Source organism: Mus caroli, chromosome 2 (assembly GCF_900094665.2).
Source record: "Mus caroli chromosome 2, CAROLI_EIJ_v1.1, whole genome shotgun sequence".
Lineage (NCBI taxonomy): Eukaryota > Metazoa > Chordata > Mammalia > Rodentia > Muridae > Mus > Mus caroli.
In genome coordinates this window covers 8,981,037-8,997,843 of record NC_034571.1, presented here as the reverse complement: position 1 = coordinate 8,997,843, position 16,807 = coordinate 8,981,037, and the positions used below count along the sequence as shown (strand labels likewise).

The window sequence follows — 16,807 nt, the reverse complement described above, 5'->3', positions numbered from 1 at the left end:
AGAGAGAGAGAGAGAGAGAGAGAGAGAGAGAGAGAGGAGAGAGAGAGAAGAGAGGAGAGAGAGAAAAGACACACTTAAAAACAAATGAATTTTTGAATTTTCCTCAGCCTTCCTTGGAACTTACAGGATGTTGCCAATTAAAACTGAACTACTTTAGACCATAAAGCTATGACTGAACCCTGAAGAAAGTTTCACTGAAGATGAGTCTAGGTCTAAAAATATTTATAAAGCTAACAGGGATGAATCTTTATCAAGAGTAAGTCAGGAAACATTATAAATTCTCAGTCACGGTCAAAACACAACCAGATCAAATTTGTATCATTTAAAAATTTATTGAGGTTTGAAATTCTGTGAGTTTGTCAGAAGTTGGAATAAGGAAGGGGGCAGAGGCTTAAAGGAAGACAATAAAAACAACAGGGAGAGAGATAGAAAGTATGAATGGAATTGATAAATGGGAGATGGAATGAGTAAACATGATAAACTGTCATATATATATATATATATATATATATATATATACATATATATGTGTGTGTGTGTGTGTGTGTGTGTATGGAGTGTAAATTGTATGCCTGAGGGAAAATATTAAAATTGAAATGTCCAATTTTCCCCAGATTGACCAAAAACATGAATCATTGAAAATGCAAAACTGTCCTGTCCTTCCTTCTTCCTTCCCTTTCCTTCCTTCCTTTTTTCCTTCCTTCCTTTTTTCCTTCCTTCCTTCCTTCCTTCCTTCCTTCCTTCCTTCCTTCCTTTTCCCTCCTCCCCTCCCCTCCCCCCTCCTCTCCGCCTCCCCTTCCTTCCTTCCTTCCTTCCTTCCTTCCTTCCTTCCTTCCTTCCTTCCTTCCTTCCTTCCTTCCTCCCCCTCCCTTCCTGCTGCCTCATTGAAGGCCTCAAACAAGGCTGGCCAACACAAATCCTCCCCCACATTGCCCATTCCACAGTGTCTGCCAGAGTGGTCTAAAGTGAGCCACAATAACATATTTCCAACCTAAAATCATGAAAGAGTAGCAGCAGCAGCCTTTGTGTCTCACTACTGCTGGCTTAAGATGACACTAGTGTGAGCCAGGCCTACACCCAGCTGTCCTGGCTCCAATCTTGCTTAAAGCTTCTCTTTGTAACGCTGCAGAGTGTGGTGTGGAAGAGAGGGGCCAAGTTTGGAGGGTGTTCATCCTCTGGCAAACATGGCATGCTTTGAACAAAGCCCATGGTGGTGGCCATGACCCCCACTAAACCAGAAAGTTAATGACCACACACCTCTTCCTCCTCTGTTTTTTCTGGCAGTAGTCCAACATCAACTTTAAGCCAAGAAAATTTTCACAGTCTTGTGTTAGCTTTTCACTGCATCAACAAGTATGTGAAAAATCAACCTAAAAAGAGAATCTGTTTTAGCTGACTGTTTAAGAGAGGGGAAGGGAGGAACAGAGGGAAGGAGTGGAGTAGGGAGGGAAGGAGTAGAGAGGGAGGGTATTGGGAAGGAGGGAGGGTATGGGGTCCTACAGTCTTTTTCAGGAATACAGTGTCCCAATGACCTAGAAGTGTCCAATAAAGTCTGTTTCCTAAAGGTTCCAATCTGTCCTGAAAGCACCATACAAATCTAACATGTTGGCTACTGGGACATTTAAGGTTGGAAAACCAACATTAGTTTCTATGTGTACTGTTGTTGACTTAGCTCAAAGCTTGAAGAACATTTATCTTCTGGCTGTCCAAGTCCATCCAGACTCAGAGATTGTGCCCTGTCAAAGTCGGTTTTCCTCCTCCAGACTATGGAAGGCTGTGTTATCATGCAGCTTAGTTCTATGTGTATTTACTGAATCCTTAACCTGTCCACAGAAGATAAGGTGTGAGGGACTTATAGAGAGACAGTTTCCAGGAAAAAAAATAAAAACATGAGAAGTCACCAGGGAGGAAGATCCGAAACACCAACGGCTAATAAACTACAGAAATACAGAGGAGAGAAGCTGGAGATGTGGCTTAGTGGTTAGGAGCATGCACTGCCTTTGCAGAAGACCAATTTGATTTGGAGCACCTACATGCTGACAGGTGGCTGACAACCAATTCTTGGACTCCTTCTCCTCCTTGTCTTCCTCATCCTACCTCCTTCTCTCCTCCTCCTCCTTCTCACCCCTTCCTCCTTCTTTGTCTTCTTAGTCTTCATCTTCTTCCCTTTTGCCTTTTTCTCTATCATCTTGCCTTACTGAGTAGAAACTCTTTTACAATGTTAAATCTAAGTGATTTTATGGGCATCCCCATTTGGTTGGTGGTCAAAAGGGAGACATGGGATGTGGTAGTGTGCATCTTTAATTCCAGAAGCTACAGAGCAGAAGAAGCAGAGGCAGGCAGATTTCTGAGTTCGAGGCCAGCCTGGTTTACAAAGTGAGTTCCAGGACAGCCAGGGCTATACAAAGAAACCTTGTCTGAAAAAAAAAAAAAAAGAAAAAAAAAGAAAGAAAGAAAAGAAAAGAAAAAATATAATTTAAAATTAAAAATTTTCCAAGTTTCTCATTAAGTGTGACTTTGCCAATGGTGTTTTATAAAAAAATAGATGCTGGTGATAGAAGCTACAACTCATCGCTTATATTCTTGTCCCTGATCCAGGCAGTCTATCATCTATCCCAGGCTCCCGTAAGTTATTGATAGTTAAGTTGACAACTGTCCTTTTGTACAAAGAGTTGCCATTGAACAAGTCACAGCTGAATGCTTTAGACATCTCAGTTTATTATTGATCATCCCTACTTTTTAATGGCTGGTAGCAAGGTAACGCATCATGGTGGGAAAGAGGCAACCAGTTGATAGAAGCTAAAATGTATAACAGAGACCATCTGCTTCATCAGGTCCAAGGAGATGTTGGCAGAGAGAATATGATGAGCTCATCCTTGGTGTTTAGCATTCTAAGACAAAGTATGAGATTTAAAAATTCTCCTTGGTAGCACCTAGTAAAAAAAATGAGAAAAAACTTTAAATTTATTTCTTGCAATAAAAACAGGACCATATGAAACAGAAAGTCAGCCAGAAATTAATTTTCAGGCTAGAAAACTATCAGAAAAGTGAATTCTCAGTGCCTGGGTCAGACACTGCTCCACTAGTCAAGTGTTCTTCCTATTTACATGACCTTGTGGTACGGCATTTGGACTCTAGCAAAGCAAAATGGCCAAACTGCCAGGCAGAAGTGGCCATATCTTGATAATCCTTTTTAAAGGAAATCTATTCTTCCTATTGATTCTTCAGTATTGCACTGGTCATACCATTCAGTGTTGTTATGGGAATAACTGTCAAAAGGCACAAATCATTAACTTCCAACCTGAAGGCTGAATAGCACATGACCTTTAATTATTCAAATTCCTAATGTTGACAGATGTGTTAGTCTGCTGCCCAAGTATCTCAAGCATCTCATATTATTATTATTATTATTAATGTGTCAGCTTTAATTCAATTTCAAAAACAGATACAAACATGGGCAAGTATCTTCAAAGGCCATTTCTCACATACTCTTGTCTGGACCTCCACCAGGTTGGTAGAGTATACTTCTCATCATCTGACCTTAAATTAAAAGCATCCCAGAACAGCTGAGATGGAGAACCAGCAGGAAAAGCTAGAAGAATGTGAATTTTAAAAGTATCTGCTCACTTTGTTGATTCTGCTGTAACAAAATTCCTAAAGCTGAGTGGCTTACAAACAACAGAAATTTATTGCTTCTGGCTTTAGTAACAAAGAACAAAATCAAGACACTGGAAGTGTGGTGCAATTATTAAGAACTGTTTCTGATTTATACGTGACATAGTCGTGTGTGCTTGGGTGAAAAAGATGATCAAGTTCCTAGGCCCTCTTTCACAAGGATACTCATGAGGAGATGGCCCACCCTCATCACTAAAACTCCTCCTCCAAGCTCCAGCTTCTAATATCATTAGTATGTGAGGAGAGAATGCTGTCAGATAAATTCAGAGTAGGGAACAAATGAGCATTAAAGTCACTGAACTACAAGAGAAGCAGGTGACAAGCCAAGAGATTCAGGAAGTCTTTTGAGGTTGGAAAAGTAAAGGAAATTAATTTGTCTTTTAAAAATATAACACCTTAACTTTTTAGAAATTATAATATATTGTTGAGAGCTATTAAGACAACACTATTGTCCTGATCTCTGAATTGGGCCCCCCCCCCCCCCCCGAGAAGAAAAGGGGGTCAAAAGCGGGCCACCTACGAGAACAACCACAGATTGTTCCAGCCCTAAGTCAGCGCCGGATGTCCTGACCTCAAGATGTACCCTGATACCGCCAAGTTCCTGCTTCCCGTGTAGTAGCCAAAAGAAAAATTTCCACTGCCCCATCCCTCCTGCTGAGAATTACTTCCCCTTTTGCTTGTGCATTTAAACCTTGAGCCTTGCTAATACAGTGGGACCTTGATGCTACTCACACTGCTTCCGTGTGTCGTGCATTGCACAAGGTTCTCGTCTCTCTCTACCCCCTCCCCAATTTGGTTATTAGGAGAAGGTCCCCTTGAGACCCTCGAATAACTGGACCTGCTGGACGGGTCAATATATTTATATTATTTCCTTCCCTTTTCTATCTTCAATACTGCTCATGTACAACCCCCTTGCTTTCTTAGATTCATGAACTTTTTCTTTAATTGTGGGAACATACATAAGTGTATATACATATCCATACATATATATGCATATATACATACACAGTCCTCAAAACATAAATACAGCCTGCTGAGTCCACATCATGTTATTTCTATGTATATTATCTCAAGGCTGACCATTGGGGTTGTACAACCATTGCAGGGCTTTTCCCTGGGAAGGACTATTTCTCCTGCTGTCTGCATCCCTTCCTGTTTTTTATCTTGGGTTCAGGCCTTGTGAGCTTTCATTGTCTTCATTTCTTCCTGTCAGGTAGCATTTTAAAATACAAATGTGGTCTTCTCATACCACAGATCAAAACTCTTCTCAAACTCTTATCTTTTAAAATAAAGTTTATATTAACAGACAAGCACTGTTATCATGTCCATTGGCATCACTCTTGCTCAGGGCGTGTTTATGCAGGGGATCATGGGGCAGCACAAGTGGGGATGGCGGTGAGGAATGCTAAGGAGGGAATCAGAGGGTCAGAGTGGTTGAAGGGGAGAATGGAATAAATATGGGGCTTTAGCTAGGGAGTGGGGAAGGAGATGAGTCAGGAAGGAGGAGGGTAAAATAACAAAAGGATGCCTGAAAACATCATATGGCATCACTATCTTCCTAAAATTGCGCGCGCACGTGTGTGTGTGTGTGTGTGTGTGTGTGTGTGTGTGTGTGTGTGTGTGTGCAGACATAATAGTTTAGCTGAAATTCGCACATTTGGGCTGGCAGTGCTTCCCCAGAGAGGCCCAGAATAACTAATGAAGCCCCTACCACCAGGCCGGGGAGCCTTTCTACTCAGTCTGTCTTCAATCCTGAAGAAAGCATCATGCAGCTGCTGCTGCACTTGGTATCCTGGCCAGACCTCAATTTCTCTTCACTCTCTGCAGTAAGAGGATCATAACTTCATGCACTGCTCATAGCTCTCCTGGCTGAAGTTCAGGACAGAGAGGCCCCTAGTGAAGGCCAGCTTTTACACTGTGTGGCTTCAGTAAATACTGGATTTTAGAAGTCAGTGACTCAGTCTGTCAGCCCTGCTTCCACACAGGGAGCCAGGCAGGCCTGCCACTTTCATCCACATTAATGTATAAGCTCTGCTCCTGTTCACAGAGATGCTGATCGTACATTTAGATAGATAGAATTGTGTCTCAACTTGTTAATTAGTCTACCAAGTTCATATATTTTGCTTCCAAACACCTGCAGAACGTACTGCTACCGAAACTTAGCACTGATATTGGCATAATTCAAACCCTAAGCTTTTCTCCTGGACCATTGCAGCCATTTCCAAACTGGTTTAGCCACTTCCGGACCAGTATAGCCACTTCCGGACTCTTCCTTCAGTGTCTGCGCTTCTCCTTGCCAGGCAGCATTATAGAATACAAATATGATCTTCTCTATGGTTGCCCAAAACTTGTCTCAGGCTCCTGTTACTTTTAAAATAAAGTTTGCGTTAACAACCAAACAGTATTAAACAAAAAGATTAAGGGAATAGGCTCTGAAACCAAACCTCCTATCTTAAACCAATAGATCCTGAACTTATACCCTGTTTTTATTTTTATTTTTTTCTTTTCTTTTCTTTCATGATGCAGAACAAAGTATTTATCCTTTCAAGAAATCTAGTAATTTACATCACAGGGAATGAGAGTTATTCACTGTAACACATATAAAGGCATAACACAAGGTAATAACTATTAATAGCTGCTTTTCTTATTTAAGACTCTGTACCATTTTTGTTTTTATAATTGTTATTATTATTATTATGCTTTTAAATTGTAACCCCTGTAATGATCAGCTACTGATGATCTAATGAAATATTTCTGACTAGATGGCTTATGTAGATGTCATTTTTTTTTCCTTTTTACAGTTCTGGAAGCTAGATTTCTAACATCAAATATCTCTACAGATTGGTTTAGAGCAGTGGTTCTCAACCTTCCTAATGCTGCGAACTTTAATACAGTTCCTTATGTTGTGGTGACCTTAAACCACAAAATTATTCATAGCTATAATTTTGATACTGTTATGAATTGTAGTGTGGGCTGGAGAGATTGCTCGATGGTTAAGTGCACTGACTGCTCTTCCAAAGGCCCTGAGTTCAAATCCCAGCAACCACATGGTGGTTCATAACCATCTGTAATGTGATCTGATGCCCTCTTCTGGTGCGTCTGAAATATAAATAAATAAAATAAGTTAAAAAAAATGAATTGTAGTGTAAAACCTGTGTTTTCTGATAGTCTTAGGCAACCTCTGTTAAGGGAATTGCAGCCCATAGGTTGAATGAGACTTCCCTGATGGATCACTGGTGGTTGACTGCATCGTGTAGTTACAAGGCTTTGTCTCTGTGGATGGAGAGAGAGAAAGAGAGAGAGAGAGAGAGAGAGAGAGAGAGAGAGAAGGAAAGAGAATAAATAAATGAATATATGTATTCTGGAGTGTACTTATAGAAAATAGGATGCTGGCCCTGTTAATTAAGGCCCAATCCTATGACTTCACTGGACCAGAATTATCAGTGAAAGCTCCCATCCCCCAGTGCTTTTGTGTCTAGGTTTTAAACATGAAGTTCAGAAGGAGGCAGTTCAGCTCCTGGCTTGTGCCTTTCTAGTTACAGAAAACTCAAAATATACATATCTAACTTCTCCATTTAAAAAATATTATTGTATATATGATGTGTGTGAAGGTGGCTGTGCCACAACATATATGCAGAGTCAGTTCTCTTCTTTAAAGACCTGAGGATTGAGCTAAATTCATCATGGTTGCAGGCAGGATTGGTATTGCTCAGTCATGACAGCAGTCCTTTCCCATTCTTTTTGTTGTTGTTGTTGTTTGTTTGTTTGTTTTTGTTTTTCGAGAAAGGGTTTCTCTGTGTAGCCCTGGCTGTCCTGGCACTCACTTTGTTGACCAGGCTGGCCTCGAACTCAGAAATCTGCCTGCATCTGCCTCCCGAGTGCTGGGATTAAAGGCGTGCGCCACCACGCCCCGCCCCCTTTCCCATTCTTAAGTCTTGAGTTTTTCTAGTTTCCTCTGGTTGAGACAGATGAAGAACTAATTTTCTTTTTTATTCCTTTTCTACCACATAGTCACGTTGCTAGAAAATGCTGGTGTAATGACACCATACCTGAATGTGACCATGAAGGATTTGAAAGGGTCTCATGGACTCAGTTTGTAAATCCAGCTGGTCAGAGGTTAGAACTATGCAAAATAACATTCATTAACTTTGTTAAGATTTCTGGTTTTACCAGAAAGGAGAGAGTATATGAGTAAACTTTATCAATGAATAGAGGATGAGACCTGTATAGGATTTTTAATTGTATTGCAGGGTAGGTTTTTGGAGGTTTTCTAAAATTTATTTTAGTGTAATGAAAATACACTAACTTGGGCTGGAGACATGGCTCAGCAGGTAAGAGCACTGGCTGCTCTTGCAGAGGTCCTGAGTTCAATTCCCAGCAACCACATGGTGACTCACAACCATCTGTAATGGGGATTCGATGCCCTCTTCTGGTGTGCCTGAAGACACTGTCAGTGTACTCACATACATGAAATAAATAAATAAATCTTTTTTAAAAATGAAAGAAAGAAAAAGAAAATACACTAACTTAGGACATAAGGACTCCTGCTGAAGATTTTCTTTCTTCTCACGGTTGTTTGTAGACAGATAGAAAGCCAAGATGTGATTCTTTCATTTGAAAAGGAACTTGTAAGAAAGACAAGGAAAGCAATTTAACAAGGTTAGGGATTTATAATGAATAATTCCCTTGTTGTGAGATAGTACATGTTATTTAAAAAATATTGAATAAAAAAATCTGAATAAATAATAATTCATACTTCCATTGTAAAAGAAGCTCACAATTTAGATGTTATAATTAAAAAATAAGCAAGCCAATAAATAATTTAACATTAATTATATATTACTTGACAAAATATGTGCTGCTAGTTAAAAGTGTAAAACATAAAAAATAATAAATGCACTACAAAAGAAGTGACAAGGACATTAATCAGTGTCTGTTTGAGGTCTGCCCCTGAAGTATAGATTAAAATTCAGAAAAAAAAAATCACAGATCAAGATAGTTTCCTTTTCTCAAATCACACTTTTTCCATTGAAACTGCTAGAGAAAAAAAAAAAAAGGCAGTACTTTACAAGATGTGTGTGCAGGGGGTGGGGGGTATGTGTGTTAAACAGAGCTATACCACACAGGGTGATAATGCTGTCTGAGTCATAGGCCACCTAATAAAAACCCCAAAGTCAAGCAAGGGAAACCTTTCGCTGTTGGTCACGGGAGTCTGAGAGACTCCCCAAACTATATCAGCCCCTGTCACTGCTCTGGCTTTGCCTCCTGAAGGTAAGGCCATGCTGCTGAAAACACCACATACCACATGTCTCAGAGGCCGACTGAGAGGAACTGAACTGACCTGACCTGGACGCCTTCTCCCTGAGCAGTAGCTCTCATGGTATAAGAAGGTGCTACGGAAAGGAAGAAAGCAACCCATAGTCCTATAAACCAGAACATACCCCAATATGGCCATTTGTGGCACTTTTATTTTGAGGGTAAACAACAGCAGAAGTATTAGACATAAGGTTTCCTCAATAAGAGGGAATTTATGCCTGGTACTGTAAACATAACCGCCCATCCATGGTTGGAGAGGTCATAAACTGTAGAAGAGAACCTGTAACCACCATTTTCTATTTTAAATATTTATTCTTATACCCTCAAATAAGTGTAGCTCTTACTGCTCACCAAAGAGGCTTCTTTTTGAGACATATGAAAATTATTACACAGCCCCACAACTGATCAAAATACAGAGAATAAGTGATCATAGAGTGCCCAGCTACAATAGATACACATGCAATCAGAGCCTATGTTCTTTGGACTCATGGAAAATCACAGAGGGGGCAGAAAGGTAAGAGCTAGAAGATCAAGCTGTCTAATGCAGGATGGTGTTAGATACACACAGCAGGGAAGCTGTACCCATGAAACCACAGCTGAATGGCTGCCTACAAAAAAAAATCTGGATAGTGACAACATTAGGTGACAGGACTTGTAACCTTCCCCCAGCCTGAAGCAGGCTGAGGCAGACCTTGACTTTGCTGCCACTAGGGAGATTACCTAGGGTGGAGCCTTCATCCCTAGATCACTCTATTGTTCAGCCACTGTTGTTCCTCTTCAAGATACTGCTACCTGCTGGGAGGCCGCAGAGCTGTATGAGAGACTACACCCTATCCTACACCTTCAGTTGGGCTCCAGGAATGGCGGGAATGGGCCTCCCCTCCCCCCTTTATAAGCGCATTTGCCATTAAACATTTGAGCTTTGATCTGGAAACTTGACTTAGCTCCATTTTTCTCTCGTCCGCCTAGTTTCCCTCTCTTTCAGTTCTGGCCTGCCACTCAGGTGTACCCTGTCCATGTGAGCCGTCAGGTGTACCCTGTCCATGTGAGCCGCTGGCCGGCTCGCAACAGGGACTGGGGAAGTTTCCCAAGGTCCACTCCTTACATGTATACCTATAATCCAACCAATGTTTGCTGAGAGAAGGGGAATCATCTTCCTCCAGGAATGAGCTCGCCAACTCCAAGTAGTCAGCTCTACACACATGTGAATATGCACAACACTAAATAGACTCATTAGGGGCTGTGTATAACAAGAAAAAAGAAAAAGTCACAAATGCAAGAGGAATCCAAGAGGCCATGGGGGGGGGTGGCTTGAGAGAGGGAGTGGAAAAAAGATTTAAATATAGTATGGTGATTTGTCTGAGAATGGCTCATACAGGGTCCTGCATTTGAAAATTTATACTCACATGGTTAAAATACTTGGAAGGCTTACGAGATATGGCCTTGTTGGAGGAAGTGTGTTACAGAAGGAAGGCTCTGAAGGTTTAGAAGTCACATGTTGTTCACAGTGTTCTCTCTGATTCTGCCTACACTGTGAGATGTGATCTCTCAGGTGTCCCTGCTGCCATTATTTTACTCAACCATCAGGGGCTTTAACCCTCTGGAACTTTCAGCCCAAGTAAACACATTCCTCTATAAAGTTGCCTTAGTCGTGGTGCTTTATCACAGCAATAGAAAAGCAGCTAAGACATAGTATTCGTTATGAAATTAAATATGTATATATATTTAAATTGAACAAAAGCATGCTTTTGAAATACAGCCTTTTCTCTCTGTATTAGTAGACATCGGACCAGCTATGTAAGAACTATGGTTAGACTATTGGGAAAAACAGATATGATATTGAATTATTGAATGAATATATACATATAGATACACACACACACACACACACACATATATATATATATATATTTTTTTTTTTTTTCCTGCCCTCCGGCCTCTGGTGAAGCCCAAGATCGTCAAAAAGAAGACCAAGTTCATCAGGCACCAGCAAGACTGTTTTGTTAAAAATAAGCAAAACTGGCAGAAACCAGAGGCATCGACAACAGGGTGAGAAGAAGATTCAAGGGCCAGATCCTGAGGCTCAACATTTGCTACCGGAGCAACAAGAAAACCAAGCACGTGCTGCCTAGCGGCTTCCGGAAGTTTCTGGTCCACAATGTCAAGGAACTGGAAGTGCGGCTGTGTAACAGATCTTACTGTGTTGAGGTTGTTCGCAGTGTGTCCTCTAAGAACCGAGGAGCCATCGTAGAAAAGAGCAGCACAGCTGGCCATCAGAGTCACCAATCCTAACGCCAGGCTACACAGTGGAGAAAAATGAAGAGATGGCTTGTGTGCATGTTTTGTGTTAAAATAAAATCACAAAAACTGCCAAAAAAAAAATTACACCTTCCCTTTGAGATATGTATGTCTTAAGAGTTGGCAAAGCTGGAATGTTGGTTTGTCACAGGAAGTAAATTTTTGTCCTAACTTTCAGTATATATGTTTCACTCCTTTGATTAATACTTATTTTATTATAATATTTTATGCATCTGCATTTTAGGGAAAAATTAAATAACTCTCTGCAATTGTAAGGATACCATGGTCATAGAGAGTTACAGATGAAGTACTGTGAAATTTCACAAGTTATTGCTGGTTTAGACTGTAATGACTGAAGAAAGCTTTATGTAAAATAACATGCATATTCTATCTTATAAAATAGCTAAGATTCACTGTATAAAATTCGGTTAAAGAAAACTCTAGGACCAATAAAATAGCACATTGTAGATTAACACATAAAACAGATTAATGAGTTCATCCTCAGGAATGAAAGACCCCATTACCTCAAGTTCTCCTCTTACACTACATGTGTGCCATGCTATGCATAAACCCATATGTGCAAGTGTGTTTACACACACACACACACACAGACACACACTCACATAAATAAATGAATGTAATTTTTTTTGGTTTGTTTTGTTTTGTTTTTCGAGACAGGGTTTCTCTGTACTGTATAGCCCTGGCTGCCCTGGAACTCACTTTGTAGACCAGGCTGGCCTTGAACTCAGAAATCCTCCTGCTTCTGCCTCCTGAGTGCTGGGATTAAAGGTGTGTGCCACTTCGCCCAGCATGAATGTAATTTTTAAAAGAGTAATATAAAGGGAATACAAGAGACATGAGGAAGGCCGTGGTCACAACAGGTCTGTTTAGCAATCCCCTGGTACTACAGGGAAGAATGCTTTAAAAGACTATACAATAGGAAACCCTTGTTTTCAAACTGGGTGATTTAAAATAAGAGTTCATTTATCTTAACTAGTTAACATGGAACAAGATATTAAGATATCTGTATTTTGAAATCAGCAAACTATGTGTCTTGAAAAAATACTATATTAAATAGCAAAGTGCCTAAAATGTGAGTCATTGGTATTGCACCAAATTGCCACAAAATATCTTAATGAATAAAATATCCCTTGTTTTGTGAATATATTCCATATGCTAGAAAGGACCTGGATCCTTTGTACACATTTTTTTTTTTTTATTTTATACCTCACAATATGTGTAATGGTGATAAGTGTATGGCAACTACTAATTTAGGGAACAACAATCAAAGGTGGAGTGAAGCTAACTTGATATTCAGCATGAAGAGTCTGGGGTTTTCATGACTCAGAGCCCGACTTCCAAATAACTATGAAATACTGCATTCCAGAAACAGATAAGCAAACAAACACCCCAATGCCCACAAACTTTTAAAATGCACATTTGCCCTTTCCATTCCTAATTGTCAAAGCCAACCAATGAAAATTCTTTTTTAAATGCCACAAATAGTTTTCACACTAAGTATAATGGAATGTTAATCCTTGAATAAAACCTGGGTGTTTAATCCCAAGTACTGCCAACATAGGGGCCTTAAAATTTACGATATGAAATTTGTGCTATTTATCAATTGGTTGGTTTAGGTCAGCTTAGCCCCAGTTAGCTTTGTAATGTGTTATACCTGTAGAGGTATTTTAAATACACAAATGCATTTACAGGAGTAACTAGGTAATGACTTGGTTGGATTTTTTTTTTTTTTTCAAGACTTATCAAGGGACTGAGGAAGGCAACTTCCAACTCAAGGGTATAACCCATCCTCTTATAATTCTAGCTTGCATAATATTCTAGATTTCAAGGACCGGGTAACAGCGAGAGTCTCAAAGCCTGCTACAAAAGTAGAGCAGAAATCAATTTTTTTAAAAAAGCTAAGAAAAAAAGTAGAGCAGAGTCCAGGAGAGGAGGACTCAGACCCATGGTTGGCAGTGCAAATGTCAATAGTCCAACTATCCCCAAACTGGACAGCTCCCAAAAGAAGCCAAAGTCTCCTAGCGTTTGAGAAGCTCTCTCCACTTCTGCTTCCGGGGAAGAGAAATTTTTCCCCAGCCCTCCGCGGGGGCGGGGCTAAAGGAAGCCGGAAGTCAGGCCGCTTCCGGCAGGGGAAACTCCTAGCTGCCGCTTCGCCCGGCTTGACAGGCGGTCTGTGCCGGCAGTGCGCTGCCCTCACCCCTCTCGACCTCCCGTTCGCGGTCGACCGCCGCCGTCCCGCTGCCCTTTTCTCGAGCCTCCCCTTCCCTATGTTCCGGGACCGGAGTCCGAGAAGCAAAGACCCACTTCTTGTCCAGTTCCCATCATGTCCGAAGTGACCAAAGAGCTGCTGGAGCTGGTGTGGGGCACCAAGAGCAGTCCCGGACTGTCGGACACCATCTTCTGCCGCTGGACGCAAGGTACCAAGGCAGGGCTTCGTTCCAGCCGCTCAGCTTGGGCTCCGGGAGTCGCGCCAGGACGCCTCTTTCGGTCCCATTACCCCCGCGCCACCACCTCGCCCGGACCCTATCACCTCGGGTACCTGGCGCTTGGCCCCAATGCCCATTCTTCACCAGTACCCATGCTTGGTCCCAGTAACCACGCTATAGGCACTCGGGGCACCCGCGTTCTGTCCCAGTAGCCCGGTTGGTCTTGCACCTCAGCATCAGCCCCTCCGGTCCCCTCACTCCTTCCCTGTGCTCGTGCTTAGTATCCCGGCTTCAGTCCCTCTAGTATCCGCACTCTTTCCCCGTACCAGCCCTTGGTCCCAGTACCCCAGCTGCGGCTGCTCGGCTTCCCGCACTCGCTTTCTTTCCCTGTACTGGCGCTTGGTACTAGTACAACTCTAATCTTCGGGTACTCGCACTCTTTCCTACAGAGTTTGATCCCAGTACCCCTGCTCTGACCACTTTCGGGACTCTGCGCTCAGTTCTAGATCCCGCACTTGGTTCCAATAACCCGGCTCAGACACCTCGGGTACTCTGTGTTAGGTTCTATTGCCATTGCTCTGGCCTGTTGGATACCCAGAGCTAGTACCCCTGCTCCAATTAGTGGTTCTCAGCCATCCTAATGTTGCGACCCTTTTATACAGCTCCTCATGTTGTGGTAACCCCTAATTATAAAAGTATTTTGTATAAAAGTACTTCATAACTGTAATTTTGCTACGGTTACGACTAGTAATATAAATATCTAATATGCGACTCCCAGAGGGGTCGCGACCCACAGGTTGAGAAACACTGCTCTGAATGGCTTTTGATGAGGGAGAGTTTGAGTGAGAGAGTGTTTACCAAAGAATGCAAGTGCCTCTGCCACTGGGCTAACCTGCTGCAGGAGTGAAGGGGGAGGGGCCCTGGGACTGCAATGTGTGACACAAAGAGGGTGCCACTGTGAAGATCTTTACACCTCCAGCCTTCGAGAGAGCTTTAAGTTATCATCAGTGTTTGGAATGTTTTTTGGATGGGTGGTGGGAGGGTGGAGATCTAGGTGACTAATACGGGAAAGCAGTTTCATGTTGTAATTAATGTAGTTAGGTGTGGTGCTCTGAATGGAAGCACAGTGTTGCTTGCTGCAAAATTGTTCCCTTGACCTCAAGTATCCCTGATTTTGTGACGGTAACTGATATTGTTGGTTACATTCTTTAAAGGAATACGGATCACAGCCCTTCCTCTGCTAGTCTAATGATGCTCAGAGCTACTCTTAGAGGGCAGTGATAAATGTTGCTGTCATAGTCATTTGGGATTATGGGAGTAGTCATAGGGCACAGACTTCCCGCATTAGTAAAGTGGCTTGATTTTGTGGTCGATAACTGCATTGAATTGACAGCTGTAATCTCAGTCTTCGGAAAATAAGATGCAGGTATAAAATGGTTTGTAGAGCAAAGTTACACTCAGAGAGTTTGCATTTGTGAAGTTACATTTGTAAAGCTACTATGTTGCTTTGCTTTGCTTGTTAAAATAAGCCAACAAAATAACACATAGTTGTTCGTTTTTCATTGACGGACAGTGTCAGTTAACTCTTTGGAAATTCACTTCAGCTAAAGAAGTATGCATTTTGGGTTATTTCTGAGCAATTCTTATTTAAATATTTATTTGCTTTAATTTTTTACTTAAAATCATATGTATATGAATGGTTTGCTTCTTTGTATACATGTGCACCACGTGCATACCTTGTGCCTACAGAGGCCAAAAGAGGGCATTGGAGTTCCTGGAACTGAAGTTATGCATGGTTGTGAGCCTGCATATGGATGTTGGGAATAGAACCAGGGTCCAATTCACAAGCAGTCAGTGCTTTTAGCCACTGTGCCATTTCTCCAGATCTCCAATTTTGTTTAAAATCAATAAGCCCTTTAATAAAAGGCTTGAATTGACGTTATTTTTGCTTTTTAAATAAGGTCTTACCATGTAGCTTTGTCTGGCCTTGATCTCACAGAGATCTACCTGCTTTGACCTCCTGGGTGCTGGGATAAAAGACAGTGTCATGTCTTGCAGCTCCAAACTGACTTTTTTTAGTTTGACAATTTGTTTTTTGTTTCCGTTTTCTCCTGGTTTGCCTACCTTGTGAAAATGAGTTTTCACTTTTTCAGTTCATTGGCAGCACTTGCTCTTTTCCTGTAAAACACACTGGTGTCCTGAGTCCTGGCCGCCAAAGCCTGGGCTGGCAGAGCAGACATCAAGCACCTGCAGTGGTTATTAGGTGAAGGGACAGAAAGTCCTGGAAACACTTGAGTCCCTGGAGGGAGCCATGCAGGTATCTGAAGAAAGTGTTCCATATGCAGGGCCTCCCCCCTGTAAAACTCTTGGTGCCTAATGTTCCCTGGACTGTTGGTTCAGTGTGGCTGCGGGGAGGGGGCGCAGTGGGAAGGGGAAGGGAATAAACATTCTAAAAGTTGGCCCACATTCTGAATGAAATAAGAATTTCACTGAAAGGTTTAGAGCAAAGGAGACAGAGGTTCTGGATTTAGGTTGATTTGGTTGCTGTGGTTGAGTTGTGGTTTGAGTTGCAGTGGTGAGATGGTAATTAAGATCAGATGGTCCCTGCTGTAGCCCAGGAGGAAAGGTGGAGCAGATCTGGATATTAGCATTGGAGATAGTAGAAAGTGGTCATGTTGACCATGTCCCAACAGAACCCAAACTTACAGTGTCTTCTGTCTGACAGAAGTAGTATTGCTCATACATTTGACGTACTAAGAGTTCAATTTTCAGTGCTGACTGTGTAACTTGGTGTTCGGTAAACTCCCTGCAAAGGGTCAGGGGCTTTACTCTTTCTAGGTTTTCCTCTGGTGATGCACAAAAGCTGTCCTGCTTCTTAAAACATCTTTTAAGAAGCCTTTTGAGGACAGTGCTTTCCTGGCCTTAACTTAGCTCTTCGCAGGAGCTCAGAAAGCACACTGTCCCTTCCTCCAAACTTCTTGTTTCATTGTTTCACCTGAAGCTGTGCTGGAAAAGAGGTACTGTCCAGAACAGCTTAACGTGGGAATATTGGTTTGTTTTTTTTTTTTTTT

General features: G+C 41.7%; 1 protein-coding gene and 1 pseudogene across 5 annotated transcripts in view; both read left to right on the top strand.

Annotated features, from left to right (window-relative positions):
- Positions 1-10,912: 10,912 nt before the first annotated feature.
- On the top strand, positions 10,913-11,311 carry LOC110289653 (annotated as a pseudogene).
- A 2,110-nt stretch (positions 11,312-13,421) lies between these two features.
- Positions 13,422-16,807, top strand: part of Mindy3 (MINDY lysine 48 deubiquitinase 3) — a 76,293-nt gene continuing 72,907 nt past the window's right edge. For all 5 annotated transcript variants that reach the window (XM_029472339.1, XM_029472334.1, XM_021185512.2 and 2 more), the window contains exon 1: positions 13,422-13,727. In XM_029472339.1, coding sequence (XP_029328199.1) covers positions 13,634-13,727 — 94 coding nt within the window. In that variant the 5' untranslated portion in view covers positions 13,422-13,633. The remainder of the gene's footprint in view (positions 13,728-16,807) is intronic.